Source organism: Pongo abelii, chromosome 1 (genome assembly GCF_028885655.2).
Source record: "Pongo abelii isolate AG06213 chromosome 1, NHGRI_mPonAbe1-v2.0_pri, whole genome shotgun sequence".
NCBI classification, from domain to species: domain Eukaryota; kingdom Metazoa; phylum Chordata; class Mammalia; order Primates; family Hominidae; genus Pongo; species Pongo abelii.
Genome location: NC_071985.2, coordinates 212,648,419 through 212,666,553, shown reverse-complemented (window position 1 = coordinate 212,666,553; position 18,135 = coordinate 212,648,419). Strand labels below are relative to the sequence as shown.

At 39.4% G+C, this 18,135-nt stretch overlaps 1 protein-coding gene across 36 annotated transcripts in view; it reads right to left on the bottom strand.

Annotated features, from left to right (window-relative positions):
* Nucleotides 1-18,135, bottom strand: part of EIF4G3 (eukaryotic translation initiation factor 4 gamma 3) — a 366,672-nt gene that overhangs the window by 57,025 nt on the left and 291,512 nt on the right. For all 36 annotated transcript variants that reach the window (XM_063719739.1, XM_063719647.1, XM_063719688.1 and 33 more), the window contains one exon: nt 11,652-11,849. In XM_063719739.1, coding sequence (XP_063575809.1) covers nt 11,652-11,849 — 198 coding nt within the window. The remainder of the gene's footprint in view (nt 1-11,651; nt 11,850-18,135) is intronic.

The window sequence follows — 18,135 nt, the reverse complement described above, 5'->3', positions numbered from 1 at the left end:
TAGCTATCAAAGAAAGGATAAAGCAAAGTTAGCTCACTAAGCAATAAAGAGAAAATCACAAAACGCAAGAGAAACAAAAGTCTGCTATCCCAAAATAATGGTCAAGAGGAATTTCACATGAATTGGGGCATAAAGAACATGTAATCATGCATAAACTTTTCAGATATATTCACGTGGAAGGATTAAAACTGAATAACTAGCAGAATGACTACAGATTTACAAAAATGTATCTCTGAATGAATGAATACCTAGCTATACAGCTTCTTGAAGACTTGTTTTGGAACATGATCTTAATACCCTCTGGGGATGGTTGACAGGGCTGTGGAAATATGGAAAGGGGCCAGTGAGAACATATCCTCTGAGAATAGTGATTCACGGTGATTTTCTTTTTTTTTCTTTTTTTTTTTTTTTGGTCCTTAGGAGATGGTAAATTTGACAGGGCTGTAAGTGAGCACTTGTTGTCTGCTGGACACTGGGTGGTCAGGAGACCCACTGAGATTGGTTAGTTGGAACAGAACTTGAAGAGTGGATACCTTAATCTGCTTGGGCTGCTATAACAAAATACCATAGACTGGGTGGCTTAAACAATGGAAGTTTATTTCTCATAGTTCTGAAAGCCGCGAAGTCCAAAATGAAGGTACTGGCAGATTAAGTTCTTGGTGAGGACCCTCTTCCTGGCTCGTAAATGGCTGACTTCTCACTGTATCCTTACATGACAGAGAGAGAAACAGCTCAGGTGTTTCCTCTTCCAAGGGCACTAATCCCATTGTGTGGGCTCCACCCTCATGACCTCAACTAAACCTAGTTACTGCCCCCCACGCACCTCCTAATGTAATTATAGTAAGAGTCAGGGCTTCAAACTATGATTTTTCAGAGACACAACAGTGGACAAAGCGGATGCATGCAAATATGATCATGGATAATAGCAAGAATGAAAGGCATGTGACAGTGAGAAAAGGATCTATTTAGACAACTGCAATTTTCACTTAACAGTCCATGATCAACACTAAAATGTGTGTGTTTAAATGGGTTGTTCGGGACGGGTTTCTTTTTCTCAGGGAGCAAGGGAGTCGGTGAGAATGTTTTAGTAAGGCTGCTTGGTAAGCTGAATTCACTAGAAAGCACCTACCTTTTTATTTTTACACAGTAGTAAACTAACAATGTGGCATTAGTGTAAAGAGACCCATCCACATACAGGTCACTCAGCAATCTTAGATATGAATGTTGTCAGCATCAGGTAGTAATTTTCTTCAAGCAACAGGGCCTACACTGCTGACATATTTGTTAGTATTGAGGGTGGACATGCTTATCCCCAAAAGGATCAAATTCTAGAGAATCATCAAGGGTTGTCAGCAGTGTAGTAATTATGGTAATCAAACAGAAATGAAAATGGAATGATAAGTCCTGGCCTTGGCTTAGCATGTTCAGGATTTTCAATGCTGTCTCAGAACATAAAGATGTTAATGGCAACCCATGGCCCAGCAGTAGTTTTGCCCCCAAATCATGTGCTAGTCTGAAGTAAAGTATTTGTAATAAATAGGATAATGTAAGCAAATGGCACCTCTGTGCTAACTCTAAAACTCTGGTTTCTAGAGGATAGTTTACTTTAAATTTTTTTTTTTTTTTTTTTTTTTTTTTTTTTTTTTTTTTTTTGAGACAGTGTCTCCATATGTTGCCAAGGCTGGTCTCAAACTTCGGGGCTCAAGTGATCCTCCCACCTGTCTCCTGAGTAGCTGGGATTATAGGCATGTGTCACTACTCCTGGCCAAGGACAGTTTGCTCTTAAATGTGAAGTAAATAGGCCGGGTGCAGTGGCTCATGCCTGTAATCCCAGCACTTTGGGAAGCCGAGGCGGGTGGATCACGAGGTCAGGAGCTCGAGACCATCCTGGCTAACATGGTGAAACCCCGTCTCTACTAAAAATACAAAAAATTAGCTGGGCGTGGTGGCGGGCGCCTGTAGTCCCAGCTACTCGGGAGGCTGAGGCAGGAGAATGGCGTGAACCCGGGAGGCGAAGCTTGCAGTGAGCCGAGATTGCGCCACTGCACTCCAGCCTGGGTGAAAGAGCAAGACTCCGTCTCAAAATAAATAAATAAATAAATAAATAAATAAAAATAAAAAAGTGAAGTAAACACCAATACGGCAATTTAAAAAAATTGTTTAATAAACCAACATAACCGTCAGGTCCATGGTGACATACTATTTTCTATCAGTGGTTATATCATGACCTTAGGCAATTTAATCTGCCAAAACTGTACATAATACTCTGCATACTATGAACACATCTATCAAAATGGATCTCTGTTAGATATACCTGAAGCGATATAGTGTTAAAAGATATGCGCAAGATTCAAAAGGGAGTGGTCAGTTATGAAAGTATAAGTCATCTCTGATCATTTTTTTCTTCAACACATTATAAAATCTTCCATCAGGACAGTTACAAATCCCTCCTCTTCCAGTTGACCGGTCACTCGCTGTTGCCCAAGGCTGACTTGTCATGTCTGCAATTCCGGGTTTTATTTTTTATGGGATTTAACTGCCTCTCTTTTTCTCTCGGTGTCTCTTCCTATTCTCAGTCCTGTCATTCTCCTCATGTTTTGCTTTTAAACACTTAAAGTGGCAATACCACAAGCTCTGTATCTGGCATAACAGTATACAGAATGCTTAAAAATCTGCCTTTAGTGCCATTCTTTGTAGCTGAGGTATGTATGTCTCCCACAGCACAGATAAAAAGTAACACAACTACAGTCTCAGGGCATAAAAGAAACTCTTTCAAGTTGGTTATTCTTTCATTCAGGCATTTACCTACTCACTCACAACTATTACCTGCCAATAATCATTCTAGGCACTGGGAATTCAGCAATGAACAAAACAGAAAAAGTCCCTTTCCTTGGAGTTTATATTCTAGAGGGGTTCTGAGATGAGGATTCTCATTTCAATTATAATTAAGACAAAAGCACAGCAATTTAAAGTTTCAATAATCCAATTTAAAATTGTACTTAAGTACAGATTTAGATACAGGACAACATTTCTCTTGTCCACTCTTCCCCATCTGCCACTTAATTCAGATGTCCTCCTCCAAAAAGAAATGCTAAATTCTAGTTAAATGCTTTATTATTCATGAAGGGAGTCTCACAGGCCTCTTCAGTCATTTCTAGTTGAACTAGCAGAAGCAGCAAAATGCTCCAGAGGCGGAGTTGACCATCTCTTATGATTCCCTCAAGCCTTGTATGATATGCCTTAGTAGAGCTTGGTGGACACAGGCAGCTGCATATATGGATGGATATGTACATATGTATCTGTATGTGTGTGTATACAGTACCACAGAGCAACGAGGGAAAGCTGAATCCATTACCTCAATTTCCTCTATAAATATAAAAGAATCTTTCTTAAAGGCCTACCCTTTAAGACTTCATGAAAAAATTAACAAACAAAATAATTTTATACTCTAGAATTCACCTAATCACTGCAAAGTTACAAAAGGGGTTTTAAATGGAGGTACGCAATCAATGTGAATGACATGGAAAGAGAAAAATGGCTTAACAACTGCTCTAAACAATGAGAACACATATTCTCCTAAATCTTACAATCTCAACAATCTAGGCCGGGTTTTTAAACCTCAACACTACTGACATTTGGGGTAGGATAATTATTTCTTGTGGAGGGCTCTCCTGTGCACTATAGAAAGCTCAGCAGCATCCTCACCCCATACCCACTAAGATGCCATACCAATAACCAAGAAGGCCTCCAGACACTGCCAAATGTCCTGAAGTGGGGGTGGGAGGGAATGTCCCTGGTTGAGACCAGACTCCCAGATACTAGTTCAATTTTTTATTCACTGTCTTCAGTTTCTTTGATTCTGTTGGGAGGTATTATTTTTCAAGCTAATAATTACCTTAAGGGAATTCTTTTAAATGTCTGTGGTCTAGAGGTTTGGAAAATGTTGTATACAGTAGATATTTCCTGTCTGATTTCACAGGAAACATTAGCATAGTAAACAGGGGCTTGAAGGAAACAAATCTGCTTATGCCAGCATTGCTGAAACACATACTAACAGCTCAATTTTGGGCATTTCACTTTTGGGCAACACTGGCCCATGGACATGTCATCTTGAAAAAGCAATTGGGTAGACTCCATTTCTTTTCTTTTCTCTCTCTCTTTTTTTTTTTTGAGACAGGGTCTCACTCTGTCACCCAGACTGGAGTGCAGTGGTGCAATCTTGGCTTACTGCAACCTCCACCTCCTGGGTTCAAGTGATTCTCGTGCCTCAGCCTCCCAAGTAGCTGGCATGATAGGCATGCGCCACCATGCCCAGCTAATTCATTTCTTTTCTAACAGTACAAAATAATATAGCATACACTCAGGTATCCATTGTCCAAATGTGTCAAATCTTACCATTTTGCCATATTTGTTTTAGATCTTTTACTTAAAAAAAAAATCAGTGTGTGTGTGTGTGTGTGTGTGTGTGTGTGTATACACATATATTAGAGACAGGGTCTTGCTCTGTCGCCCAGGCTAGAGTGCAACAGTGCCATCATAGCTCACTGCATCCTTGAACTCCTGGGCTCAAGTGATCTCCTTGCCTCAGCCTTTGGAGTAGCTGGTACTATAGGTGCATGCCACCACACTCAGCTTTTTCACATTTTTTTTTTTTTGAGACAGGGTCTCACTATGTTGCCCAGACTGGTCTCCAACTCTTGGGCTCAAGTGATTCTTCCATCTTGACTTCCCCAACTGGGATTATTGGCATGAGCCACCACAGCTGGCCACTTTTTCAGTTTTTAAGAAACTAAATATTACAGTAAAACTTAAAAGCCTATAGTGGTTTTTAAGCTTTTCACTCTATTGCTTGTTTCTGTTTCAAAAATTTTTTAAGGTTCAGCTCAATAAATTATGAAAAAGCAAACTCCATAAATACCACCAGGTATGGTAACCAGGTCAAGATACAGAACACTGAAAGCTTCTCAGAAGCTCCTCTTAAATTTCCTTCCAAAGCACATCCACAACCCCCTGTCTGTCTCCAAAGTTATACAAAAGCCTCCTAGACTTTTATAACTTTCTTGCTTTTTTTTTTTTTTTTTTTTTTGAGACAGAGCCTCACTCTGTCGGCCAGGCTGGAGTGCAGTGGCATGATCTCAGCTCACTGAAACCTCAATCTCCCTGCCTCAAGCAATTCTCCTGCCTCAGCCTCCCAAGTAGCTGGGATTACAGGCATGTGCCACCATGCCCAGCTAATTTTTGTATTTTTAGTAGAGATGGAGTTTCACCATGTTGGCCAAGCTGGCCTTGAACTCCTGACCTCAGGTAATCCGCCTGCCCTGGCCTCCCAAAGTGCTGGGATTACAGCCGTGAGCCACTGCGCCCAGCCTTGCTTTTATTTCACAAAGAAAACATGCAACCTTTAACACTACAGACAGGTATCCCCAAACACCAAAGTTAGTTTTTGTTTCATTTTTGAACATTAAATAACAAATCATGTAGTATCTTTCTGGGTCTGCCTTCTTTTACTCAAACTTACTCTTGTGAGAATCCATGCCCACGTAGTTGTACTTCAGGTTCACTGTCCTTGTATAAACATGCTACAACTTATCCATTCTACTATTAACAGGCATTTTTTCATTTCTTTCCTGTATAAAAAATGCTACAACATTTTTGTATATATTTCCTAGCATATGAGATATGTATGTTTATTGGTTGTGTATATATCTAAGAATTGAAATGCTAGTTATGGCAGAAAAACTTCAGCTTTAGTATATAATGCTAAACAATTTCCAAAGTGGCTGTTGCAATCAGTATGCAAGAGTTCTTGTTGTTTCACGTTTGTAAATATCTGGTACATTTAGCAATTTGGTGTTATTGCATAGTACATGAACATCTTCAACATTATTGCCCAATTGCCCTCATAAATGGTTGTATTCATCTTTAAAAACATTTAAAATGGGATTTTTTTTTTCAATCTAGTGGGGGTGAATTTTACAGAACTATGGTTTATCTTTTCTTAGTTTATCACTTCCCTAATAATGAATAACATTGAATGTCTTTTCTTTTTTTTTTTTTTTCCTTAAAAAAAAAAACAACACGAGATACAGGTGCAGGATGTGCAGGTTTGTTACATACGTATACATGTGCCATGGTGGTTTGCTGTATCTACTGGCCTGTCTTTTAAGTTCCCCCCACCTCAACCCCCACCCCCCAACAGGCCCTGGTGTGTGTTGTTCCCCTCTCTGTGTCCATGTGTTCTCAGTGTGAAACTCCCACTTATGAGTGAGAACATGCAGTGCTTAGTTTTCTGTTCCAGTGTTACTTTGCTGAGAATGATGGTTTCCAGTTTCATCCATGTCCCTGAAAAGGACATGATCTCATTTCTTTTTATGGCTGCATAGTATTCCATGGTGTATATGTGCCACATTTTCTTTATCCAGTCTATCATTGATGGGCATTTGGGTTGGTTTCATGTCTTTGCTATTGTAAATAGTGCTGCAATAAACACACGTGTGCACGTGTCTTTATAGTAGAATGATTTATATTCTTTTGGTTATACACCTAGTAATGGGATTGCTGGGTCAAATGGTACTTCTGGTTCTAGATCCTTGAGGAATTGTCATACTGTTGAATTAATTTACATTCCCACCAGCAGTGTAAAAGCATTCCTGTTTCTCCACAGCCTTGCTAGCATCTATTGTTTCCTTTTTAATAATCGCCATTCTGACTGGCATGAGATGGTATCTCATTGTGGTTTTGATTTGCATTTCTCCGATGATCAGTGATGTTGAACTTTTTTTCATATATTTGTTGGCCGCATAAATGTCTTATTTTGAGAAGTACCGTCATTGATTATCTTTTCTAAAGTTTATCAACCAATGGATTTTCATTTCTATGAACTGCCCGTATTTGTATTAGGCTGTTTTTTTCCTACTGATTTGATTATTTTTCTTCCTTAATTCTGGATTCTAATACTCTGTCAGTTAATGCACTCCAAACAGATACTCCTAGGTTGTGGTTTTATCTTTGTATTTATTTATAGTATCTTTTGCTGCATCAAAGATTATAAATTTTAACAGTCAAATCTTATACCTTTATCCTTCATGTTTTGAATTTTGCTAAAGAAATCTTTCCCTATTCAAAAGTTCATGAAAATAGCCTCCTTGATTTTCTTATAAAAGGTTAGCTTTTCAAATTCAGATATTTAATGATCCTATAATGTTTGATGTGTGTAGTAGGATTCTATGATTCTATGCTCACTGTTACCATTTTATTTCAGTCTCTCAATCCCTCAAAAGTAATCAACTACAGTGTCAGAAGTCAGGACAGTGGTTACCTTTTTTGCTTTCCCTGAGACTAGGTCTCACTCTGTCACCAGGCTGGAGTAAGTACCATGGTATTATCATGGTCCACTGCAGCCGTGACCTCCTGGATTCAAGGGATCCTCCCACCTGAGCCTCCCTAGTAGCTGGGACTACAGGTGGGACTACTATCACGCCTGGCTCATTTTTTAATTTTTTATTTGTAGAGTCAGAGTCTCATTATGTTGCCCAGTCTGGCCTCAAACTCCTAGGCTCAAGCGATCCTCCTGCCTCAGCTTTCCAAAGTGTTGACATTGCAGGCATGAGCCACTGCACCTGGTCCTAGTTACCTTTAAAAAAGACTAAAGAGTATTGAAAAGGGTCTAAGGTGTATTCACTTCACGGATATACATTGAGCTGTACAGTAATGATTTGTATACCTTTCTGTAAGCATGTTGCACTGGTGTGTTGAAGCTGGTTCATATTGGTTTATGACAGACAACTGTTTAACAGTAATTTTGTGAGTCTTGTCAAACTGTCAGTAGATTACAAATAGTCCCAAGGAGAGCATTTACATCATTAAATTTGGCAAATGCAACAAATGAAGAATTTCAACCCAGAAAGCACATATATTAGTCATATTTCAATAAAAAAGTTTAAAACATTAAAAACACACACTAAAGAAATAAAAGTCAGGTGCAGTGGCTAACGCCTATAATCCCAGCACTCTGGGAAGGAGGCAGGAGGATTGCTTGAGCCCAGGAGTTTAAGACCAGTCTAGGCAACATATTGAGATTCTGTCTCTATAAAAAATTTAAAGATTATCTGGACATGGTGGTGCATGTTTATGGTCCCAGCTACTCAGTAGGCTGAGGTGGGAGGATCATGTGAGCTCAGAAGGTTGAGGGTGCAGTAAGCCCAGATCCTGCCACTGCACTCTAGCCTGGGTGACAGAGCAAGACAAAAAGGAAAGGGAAGGGGAAGGAAAAGAAGAGGCCAGGCATGGTGGCTCACGTCTATGGTCCCAACACTTTGGAAGGCTGAGGCAAGCGGATCACTTGAGCTCAGGAGCTCCAGATCGGCCTGGACAACATGGCGAAACCCCAAAACCCTACATGTACAAAAAATACAAAAATTAGCTGAGCATGTGCCTGTAGTCCCAGCTACTTGGGAGGCAGAGATAAGAGGATTGCTTGGACCCAGGAGTTTGAAGCTGCAGTGAGCTGTGATCACACCACTGTACTCCAGCCTGGGATATACAGTGAGATCCTGTCTCAAAAAAAAAAAAAGAAAAGAAAAGAAAGAAAAGGAGGGAGGGAGGCAGGCTCCAGAATACAAGGATAAATGAACATGAGAGAGAGAGAGAAGAGAGATGGTTGAATAACTTGTGGTATATGCATATTATGAAATATTATGCAATTGGTATAAAAGTATGAGTAAAATATATCTGTAATGACCTAGAGGGCTGCCCAAAACATTTATTAAGTATATAAAAAAAAAGCAAACTGAAAATAATTTATATAATTCAATTAAAGCAAAACAAAAAAAACCTCTTTATACATACATACTCATATTTTCATATGATTTTATAAATATGAAGAAAACTGTAGATGATTACATCAAAACCATTCACAGTGACCATCTGATAGGGAAGGAAGATTAACTGGCTGGGGCTGCAAGCAGAGAGTAATAACTGTATTAACTATACCATTTGACTTGTTCAAATAGGTTGTTATTTTATAATTTAAAATAATCCAGGAGGCCAGGAGGTGGCTCCTGCCTGTAATCCCTGCACTTTGGGAGGCCAAGGCGGGAAGAGTACTTGAGCCTAGGAGTTTCTGAGACCAATCTGGGCAAATAGTAAGACCTCATCTCTACCAAAAATAAAAAAATAGCCAGGCCTGGTGGTGGTGTGTGCCTATAGTCAAGGAGGAGGACTGCTTGAGCCCAGGAGTTTGAAGCTTTGGTGAGCTATGATCATGCTACTGGACTCCAGCCTGGGCAACAGAGCAAAAGACCTTGTCTCAAGCAAAATAAATAAATAAAACAATCCAATAAAGTTTTCAAAAGTCTCATAAGTGGGTGGCTTGTCTATAATTTCTTCCTATTCCAATCCAACTTGTACTTATTGCCAGATCATTTCAAAGGCCATTTTCATCAATATCACTCCTCCATTAAACTACCTAAACACCACTTAACTGCCTATCTGATAAAATTCAAAACTGGGAAAGAGCATTAAAGTGTGATCCAGAGGATCTGGGATCAGTGCTAATTTTAATGAGTCATGGATGTCATGGCTACCACAATGAAAATGAGAGCCCAGAAATGGAGAATTAGTTTGCTTCCATGTAACTATGTCACATCAGGAGGCACTATGGCAAGTGATTGAGTTAAATAATCCCTGATTTGAATTCTAGCAATGCCACTTACTAGTTACATCACCCTGAGCAAGTTATTTTTCCTTTTCAAGCTCAGCTTTTGGTTCAATAAAGTGGGGCTAATAACACTGACCATTCAGGATTAGAATAACCATTAAAAATAATATGTATATATAAAGCCTCTATCCATATTGCAACTTAGTAGGTGCTGAATAGACTATTTTTATTATAATAATCATCCTCATTCTATAGCCAACATTCAAAACCTTCACATATTACACCTAAAAGGTCTAATATAGTTTCAATTTATTTAGGGCTTACTACAGGCCAAACACTGGGCTAGAAATTTTGTAATCTCATTTATTTTAATTAATTTTATCCTTGTAATATCATAAATGGTATGAATTAATCTCATTTTATGGATTAAAAACAGGGGCTTAAAGAGATCAGTAACTATTCTAAGGTCATAAAGTTAGGAAGTGGCAGAGTAGAAACTATCTTCTCTTATCTCAATTTTATTTTATTTTGAGACAGAGTCTCACTCTTGTCGCCCAGGCTGGAGTGTAGTGGTGCAACCTCTGCTCACTGCAACCTCAGCCTCCTGAGTTCAAGTGATTCTCCTGCCTCAGCCTCTCAAGTAGCTGGGATTACAGGCGCACGCTACCATGCCTGGCTAATTTTTGTTACCATACCCAGCTAATTTTTGTATTTTTAGTAGAGACGAAGTTTCGCCATGTTGCCCAGGCTGGTCTCAAACTCCTGACCTCAGGTGATCTGCCCACCTCAGCCTCCCAAAGTGCTGAGATTACAGGCGTAAGCCACCTTGCCCAGCCTGGAATTTAATTTTAAACTTTAAATTTTAAACCTAGAGCTGTGACTCCAAAGCCACACTTACTGCTTCAGACTTGAGCCTGCTTAGAATATGTTCTTTCTTCTCCAAATGTGTATTCCCCATTGTCTCAGGTCCAACTCAAACTCTATTTGCTTTATAAAAGTTTTGTGACTCTCCCACCAACATAGTGTTTTCTTTTTCTTCCAACTTATTTTTCGGTCTAACCATCCATTCAGGCATTAAGATACTGCTCCATCACAAAATACCTTTCAAGTAATTTTTTTCTTGGAAATACTTATTTTCAAAATGGATTTTGAATTCCTTTAAGACAGAAGATGTGACTTTTCCAAACCCCGAAAGACTTACCTACCTTTGACATAGGTAGTCAAAAATATTGGTAGAATGAGAGAATTTTGCATTTTCATAGCTTGTTTCTAAGCAGCAAGGCACGACAACGAGTTGTAATAATTAAGAAAAAATCCAAATGTTAAAGGACAGACATTTCTGACACAAGTACCTCGGTAACAATAACAGGAAGAGAAAACAGATGATACATGGCAGTTTATGACCGTGGAATAGAGGACAATGAACACTAACCAGAAGCTCTTTGGTCTCCCTCTCTGTCTTGCCCTAGATTTGACAGGCTGTGGAGATTAAATGCCTTCAGACAATGTAAACAGAGAGAAACCTAACAGTTTCTATGACATGAAATTATCAGCTTTGAAACCTTTTTGACTACAGAACAACTATCCTTTCATTTTCACAGAGATTAGAATTAGAATCAACGTGTTTTTAAATTTCAAACTTAATTAAATGTGAAAGCACGCATTTGCTTTCTTTCCATAAGAGACACACGGGAAAAATTTGTTGCCCGTGACGATAATTTTACATTACTAATTTAAACCTGACTCTATCTTTCTTATGTTGAATGGGCCCATCTCATGCCCATTTCAGTCCAGACTTCATATCCCCTCCAGAGGGGAGTATACGTTTTAATAAAGCAAGATTGTCTTTAATAATGAGGATATTATATCAATAAATACTAAAAATATATTCTCCCCTTTATGTTGCCCCAATAACACTTCTGGGAAGAATGTGTAGTGAGGGGAGAATATACCTCTTGAAGATTTCTGGTTTTACTCCTTCCTCTCTTCTTACCGTTACTAGACATCGACACATGTTTGCGTAAGCCACAGAGAAACTGGGTTCATCAATAGCCTTCTCAAAGACCAGGTCAATAACTCCTTTCAGCCGCTCCTCTGTATCAACAGTAAGTCCTGACACTTGCTTCATCAGTTGATTGAACATCTGTGGTGTCAATTTATTTAAGATACTTCGAACTTTTCTAAAAAGCTCCTAGAAGGGCCACAAAAAAGAAAAGAGCATTAGAGTAACTGTGACAATATGGTGCTTTCTGTAATGATTAATTTTTAAAATAATATATAAGTTCAACTTCTCAAATTATTAACGACTGTGAACTAGTCACAGAAATAATTAAACTAATCTATTTTAACAAATAGTCAAAAATTACCTTCTTTTCACTACTGAGGAGAATTCTAGAAATAGGTATATACACACTTAGCTGGTGGGAGCATTATCTGTTAATATTTCTAAGGGCAATTTGACTATGTGTATCAAACCTTTGTTTGTATGTAACCTTTGAACCAGTAATTATACTTTTAGAAATGTATTTATATTTAGAGATACGTAAAAATACTTTAGCCACATAACCCATTACAGAAAATAACTCTGATGTAAAAAAAAAATAGAAATTTGTCTAAATTATGGTATAATATAAATAATGGTATGAAACACTAGGCAGGAGTCTTTTAAAATAATGTTGTAAAAACTCTAAAAAAAAAAAAAAAAAGGAATAGAAGAGATCTTCCTAGACTAGTAAAAGGAGATATACAACTCCACTTAATGGTGAAAGGCAAAATGATTTTTGCCCCTAAGATTGAGAATAATGCAAAAAATGTTTCTTCTCACCATTCCTGTTCAATATCATACCAGAGGTCCTAATCAAAGAAATAAAGCAAAGAAAAAGCAATAAAAGGTATGTAGATTGTAAAGGAAGAAATAAAACTCTATGCAGAGAAGATATAATTGTCTACATAGACAATCATAAGGAATCTGCAAAAAGACTAGAATAAGTCAGTCTAGCAATTGTAGGATACAATGTCAAAATGCAAACATCAACTGCTTTTCTATGTATTAGCAATAAATAACCAGAAATTAATTTTTTTAAGTACCATTTACAGCAGCACCAAAATCTATAAAATATTTAGCCAAAAAACTAGCAAAAAGTCAGGCGTGGTGGCTCACACCTTTAATCCCAACTTGGGAGACTGAGGTTGGGTGGATCACTTGAGGCCAGAGGTTCGAGACCAGCCTGGCCAACATGGCAAAACCCCATCTCTACTAAAAATAGAAAAATTAGCTGGGTGTGGTGGTGCATGCCTGTAATCCCAGCTACTCGGGAGGCTGAGGCAGAAGAAACACTTGAACCTGGGAGGCGGCGGTTGCAGTGAGCTGAGATCGCACCACTTCACTGCAGCTTGGGCAACACAGTGAGACTCTGTCTCAAAACAAAAAAGATGGAAAAAAATATGAAAACTATAAATCACTGATGAAGGAAATCAAAGAGGGCTTAAATAAATGAAGATATATATCATGTTCTTGTATTAGAAGATTCATTATTGTTAAGATGTCAGTTTTCCCCAAAGTGATCTACAGATATATCATAATCCAAATCCTAATAGGGCCTTTTGTTTTTTGTTTTGGGTAGAAAACAAGGAGCTGATTCTACAATTTATATGAAAAGACACACACACACACACAAAACCCTAGAAGAGCCTAAATAATTTTGAAGAAAAACAAAAAGTTGGAGAACTGAATTCACACAACCAGATTTCGAAACTTTCTATATAAAGACAGAGTAGTGTTGGCCAGAGGACAGACCCATAGCTAGAGGAAGAATATAGAGTCTAGAAATAGATGCACACATATATGATGAACTGATTTTCAACAAAGATGCCAAAACATTTCAATGGAGAAAGGATAATCTTTTCAACAAATGGTGCTGGAACAACTGGACATCCACAAGAAAGGGGAGAAAAAGAACCCTGACCTATTATCTTGCACTTTGTACAAAACTCAACAAAAACTGGGTCACAAAGCTAAATGTGAAACCTAAAACTATAAACTTCTAAAAGACAACATAGTAGAAAAGTGTTGTTTTCTTGGGTTTATGCAAATATTTCTTAGATATGACAGCAAAAGCACAATCACGAATGAAAAGGTTGATTAATTCAATATTATCAAAATTAAAAACAGGCTGGGTATGGTGGCTCATGCCTATAATTCCAGCACTTTAAGAGGCTGGGGTGGGTGCACTGTTTGAGCCCAGGAGTTCAAGACCAGCCTGGGCAACATGGCAAAACCCTGTCCCTACAAAGAATACAAAAATTAGCTGAGCACGGTGGCATGCACCTGTAGTTCCAGCTACTTGGGAGGTTTAGGAGGGAGGATTGCCTGAGCCAGGGGAGGCTGAGGTTACAGTGAGCTGTGATTGTGCCACTGCACTCCGGCCTGGGCAACAAAGTGAGACCCTGTCTCAAAAAATAATAATAATGTAAATAAAATAAAATAAAAATAAAAACAACTGCTCTGCGAAAGACACTGTTGAAAGAATGAAATGAGGTCGGGTGCAGTGGCTCAGGCCTACAATCCCAGCCCTTTGGAAGGCAGAGGAGGGCAGATTGCTTGAGCTCAGGGGTTTCGAGACCAGCCTGGGCAACATGGCGAAACCCCATCACCACAAAAAATACAAAAATTAGCTAGGTGTGTAGTAAGCACCTTAGTCCTAGCTACTTGTGGGGCTGAGGCAGGAGGATCACTTGAGCCTGGGAGGTCAAGGCTTCAGTGAGCTGAGATCATGCCTCTGCACTCCAGCATGGGTAACAGTGAGACCGTGTCTCCAAAAAAAGAAAAATTACACACATACACACACACACACACACACACACACAAAATCATTTATTGGATAAGCTACAGGAGCTCATGCCTATAATCCCAACACTTTGGGAGGCCAAGGCAGGAGGACTGCAGGAGGCCAGGAGTTTGGGCAACACTGCCTCTAAAAAATTTTTAGGCCCAGGAGCAGTGGCTCACGCCTGTAATCCCAGCACTTTGGGAGGCCAAGGAGGGCAGATCACTTGAGGCCAGGAGTTCCAGAGTAGCCTGGTCAACGTGGTGAAACCCCCTCTCTACTAAAAATACAAAAAAATTAGCCGGGCGTGGTGGGGCATGCCTGCAGTCCCAACTACTCAGGCGGCTGAGGCAGGAGAATTGCTTGAACCCAGGAGGCGGAGGTTGCAGTGAGCTGAGATCACGTCACTGTACTCCAGCCTGGGCGACACAGCGAGACTCCATCTCAAAAAACAAACAAACAAAAAATTTAACAAATTAGCCAGGTATGGTGGTCCATGCCTATAGTCCCAGCTACTTGGAAGGCTGAGGTGGGAGCCCAGGAGGCTGAAGCTTCAGTGAGCCATCACTGTGCCACTGCACTCCAGCTTGGGCAATAGATTAAGACCCTCTTTCAAAAAAAAAAAGCCTGGGCATGGTAGTTCATACCTGGAATCCAAGCAATTGGGAGGCTAAAGCGGGAGGACTGCTTGAGCCCAGGAGTTCAAGAACAGCCTGGGCAACAGAATGAGACCTGGTCTCTACAAAAAAATCAGCCAGGCATGGTGGCACATGCCTGTAGTCCCAGATACTTGAGAGGCTGAGAAGGGAGGATCACTTGAGCCCAGCAGGTCAAGGCTACAGTGAGCTGTGACAGTGCCACTGCACTTTAGCCTTGGTGACAGAGTGAAACCCTGTCTCAAAAAAAAAAAAATCACTTCACTATAACTAAATATCTAGTTGATGTTCAGTAAATTCTGTGTTAGGTACAAATGAAGCACAAAACACAGTTATTGCCTTCCACAGAATCAAAATCTAGTTGCAGGGACAACACATTTAAAAACGAACTGATAAAGCAAGTACTAGGGTTGATTAGAGACCAGAAAGGGGAATAGTTTAGGTACATGAGGTCAGAGGAACTGGATTAGTTGAGGAATGCCTTTAGAAGGAAATGAGGGCCGGGGGTCGTGGCTCACGCCTGTAATCCCCGCACTTTGGGAGGCCGAGGTGGGCAGATCATGAGTTCAGGAGATAGAGACCATCCTGGCTAACACGGTGAAACCTGGTCTCTACTGAAAATATAAAAAGTTAGCCAGGCATGGTGGACACGCCTGTAATACCAACTACTTGGGAGGTTGAGGCAGAAGAATCACTTGAACCTGGGTGGTGGAGGCTGCAGTGAGCCAAGATCGCACCACTGCACTCCAGGCTGGGTGACAGAGCGAGAGCGAGACTCCATCTTAAAAGAAAAAAAAAAAAGAAGGAAATGAGAATTGGGCCAGATAATAAAGGACAGAAAGAGCTAGCTAAAGGGAAGAAAAAAAATAAAGTAGATATTCTATGAAGGAGAAAACACTTTAGGAAGGAATTGTTAATGAGGATTTCTAGCTTGCTAATTGAGAGAACAAGCTGGAAATATCAGAAGACTAGTTTTCACTGGCTGTGAGTGAAAATGACATATTGAATGCTAGGATAAAAAGCTCAAATGGAAAGACAAAAATCAGTGTTTCAGGTAGATGACTCAGGCAGCATCAGTAGAAATGTTGTAATAGAGGAGAAAGAAGAAAGAGAATGCAGGGAATTCTAGGGGTAGAAGCCCAGACATGTCCTGAGGCAATGACATCCTAGAAATGCTTCAAGAAGATGAGAATAAGGTCATCACCAGTGGTCATTCACAATGCTGATTTAATATAGTAGCAGGAACGTAAGGGAAGGCAACAAAGCAAGTCCATATTTAAAAGAAAGTGTCAAGAAAAAAGAAGGTTGTACTGGCTCTGTAAAGGAATTTTAAAAATTCTCCATTGGATTTGTTGTATCTACTTACTAAAGAAAACCTATTAATTAATGCTGCCTCATATCAAGATAATTATTCTGTTTCTGAAATAAGACTTAATAATGGAGAGGACTCTGTTATAAACAGAAGCAGATTACGAGTTATAACAACTGGACTATTTAGTATCTTTCATGACGCTTGACAACTTTTGAAGTTTCAGTTTCCTCATGAAAAAAAAGAGTAACACCTATTTCCTCATTATAGGTAGAGTAAGAATTTAATAAAGTAAGGCATTAATCCAAGTGCCTTAAATACATCTTCACTGTCAATGATGAAGATCCAGTAGGAAGTTTTAACTATCTTTATAAGCCATTTAGGCCCATTATCATTAAGCATTTCTCAGGGAGATTGGAGAGAGGGACAAAGAAGGCTTTTTTTTCTTTTTTCCAAAAAAGGTTGAGATATGTTGAAATGGAGAGAAATGGAGAGAATTGATCTCAGCAATGTGAAGAAGGATGTCCTTAGGAACTCTGTGGCAAATGTTTGGGGATAATCACTACAGAGATAAACAAAAGCAAGCTGCCAATTACAGTTTGACAGCATGGCTAGTTGATGAATTGCTTCATCTTCATCTTTGTTTTGTATTAACTACTCTGTGGGTTAGCTTATTTACTGAACAATTATTTACTGAGAATTTACTCTCTCTAACAGTGGTCCTCAACCTTTTGGCACTAGGAACTCGTTTTGTGGAAGATAATTTTTCCACAGACCAGGGTTGGGGGTGGGGTTGAGGGGGGAAGAGGAAAGTGGTTTTTGGGATAAAATTGTTCCACCTCAGATCATCAGGTATTAGATTCTCATAAGGAGCGTGCAACCTAGATCGTTTGCATATACAGTTCACAATAGGGTTCCACTCCTGTGAGTATCTAGGGCTGCCACTGATCTGACAGGAGGTGGAGCTCAGGTGGTAATGCTCTTTTGCCACCACTTACCTCCTGCTGTGTGGCCCCGTTCCCAACAGGCCACTGACTGGTACTAGGGGTTGGGGATCCCCTGCTCTCTGAGGTTATGTGATGGTACTGAATCAAAAAGATATCTAAGGCACATCTCTGATCTCAGGGACATCATCATACTGAGCACTTAACCACACTCCAGGAACCATGCCAAATGGTTTATATTTATTTCATTTAATCTTAACACTGGCCCTATGAGGCACTCAATATTTGTAACTTCATTTTATAGTTGAGATTAAGAACCTGCCTAACAGAGTCAAGACTCTGCCTCCAGAGCTGGAACTGTGAACTGCTACACTTAACTGTTCATGGTGAGAGAAAAGATATATAAGGAATCCAGATGCTGAAAAGTTAGTACATGATCTGTGATGCCTGGCTCTGGTACAAGTGTGAATTTTAAGAGACTCCAGTTTTGGTGCCTAGAAGCAAAAACATCTCAAGTCGCAGAGGTAACCTGGGGATAGGAATTGACATTGTGTATAAAGCAAAAGATAAATAAAGGCTTTATATAATCTGATACATAAAAATTAATTTTGTGTCAATAAAATAAATCCATTCAATTTATCCTCATAGTTCTGAGGGCAGGATATGCATAAAAAGATTCAAAGAATTAAATTTTATTCCAAAAGGCTTCAAAACAAGATGAGTTTCTAAATTCTAGCTTATT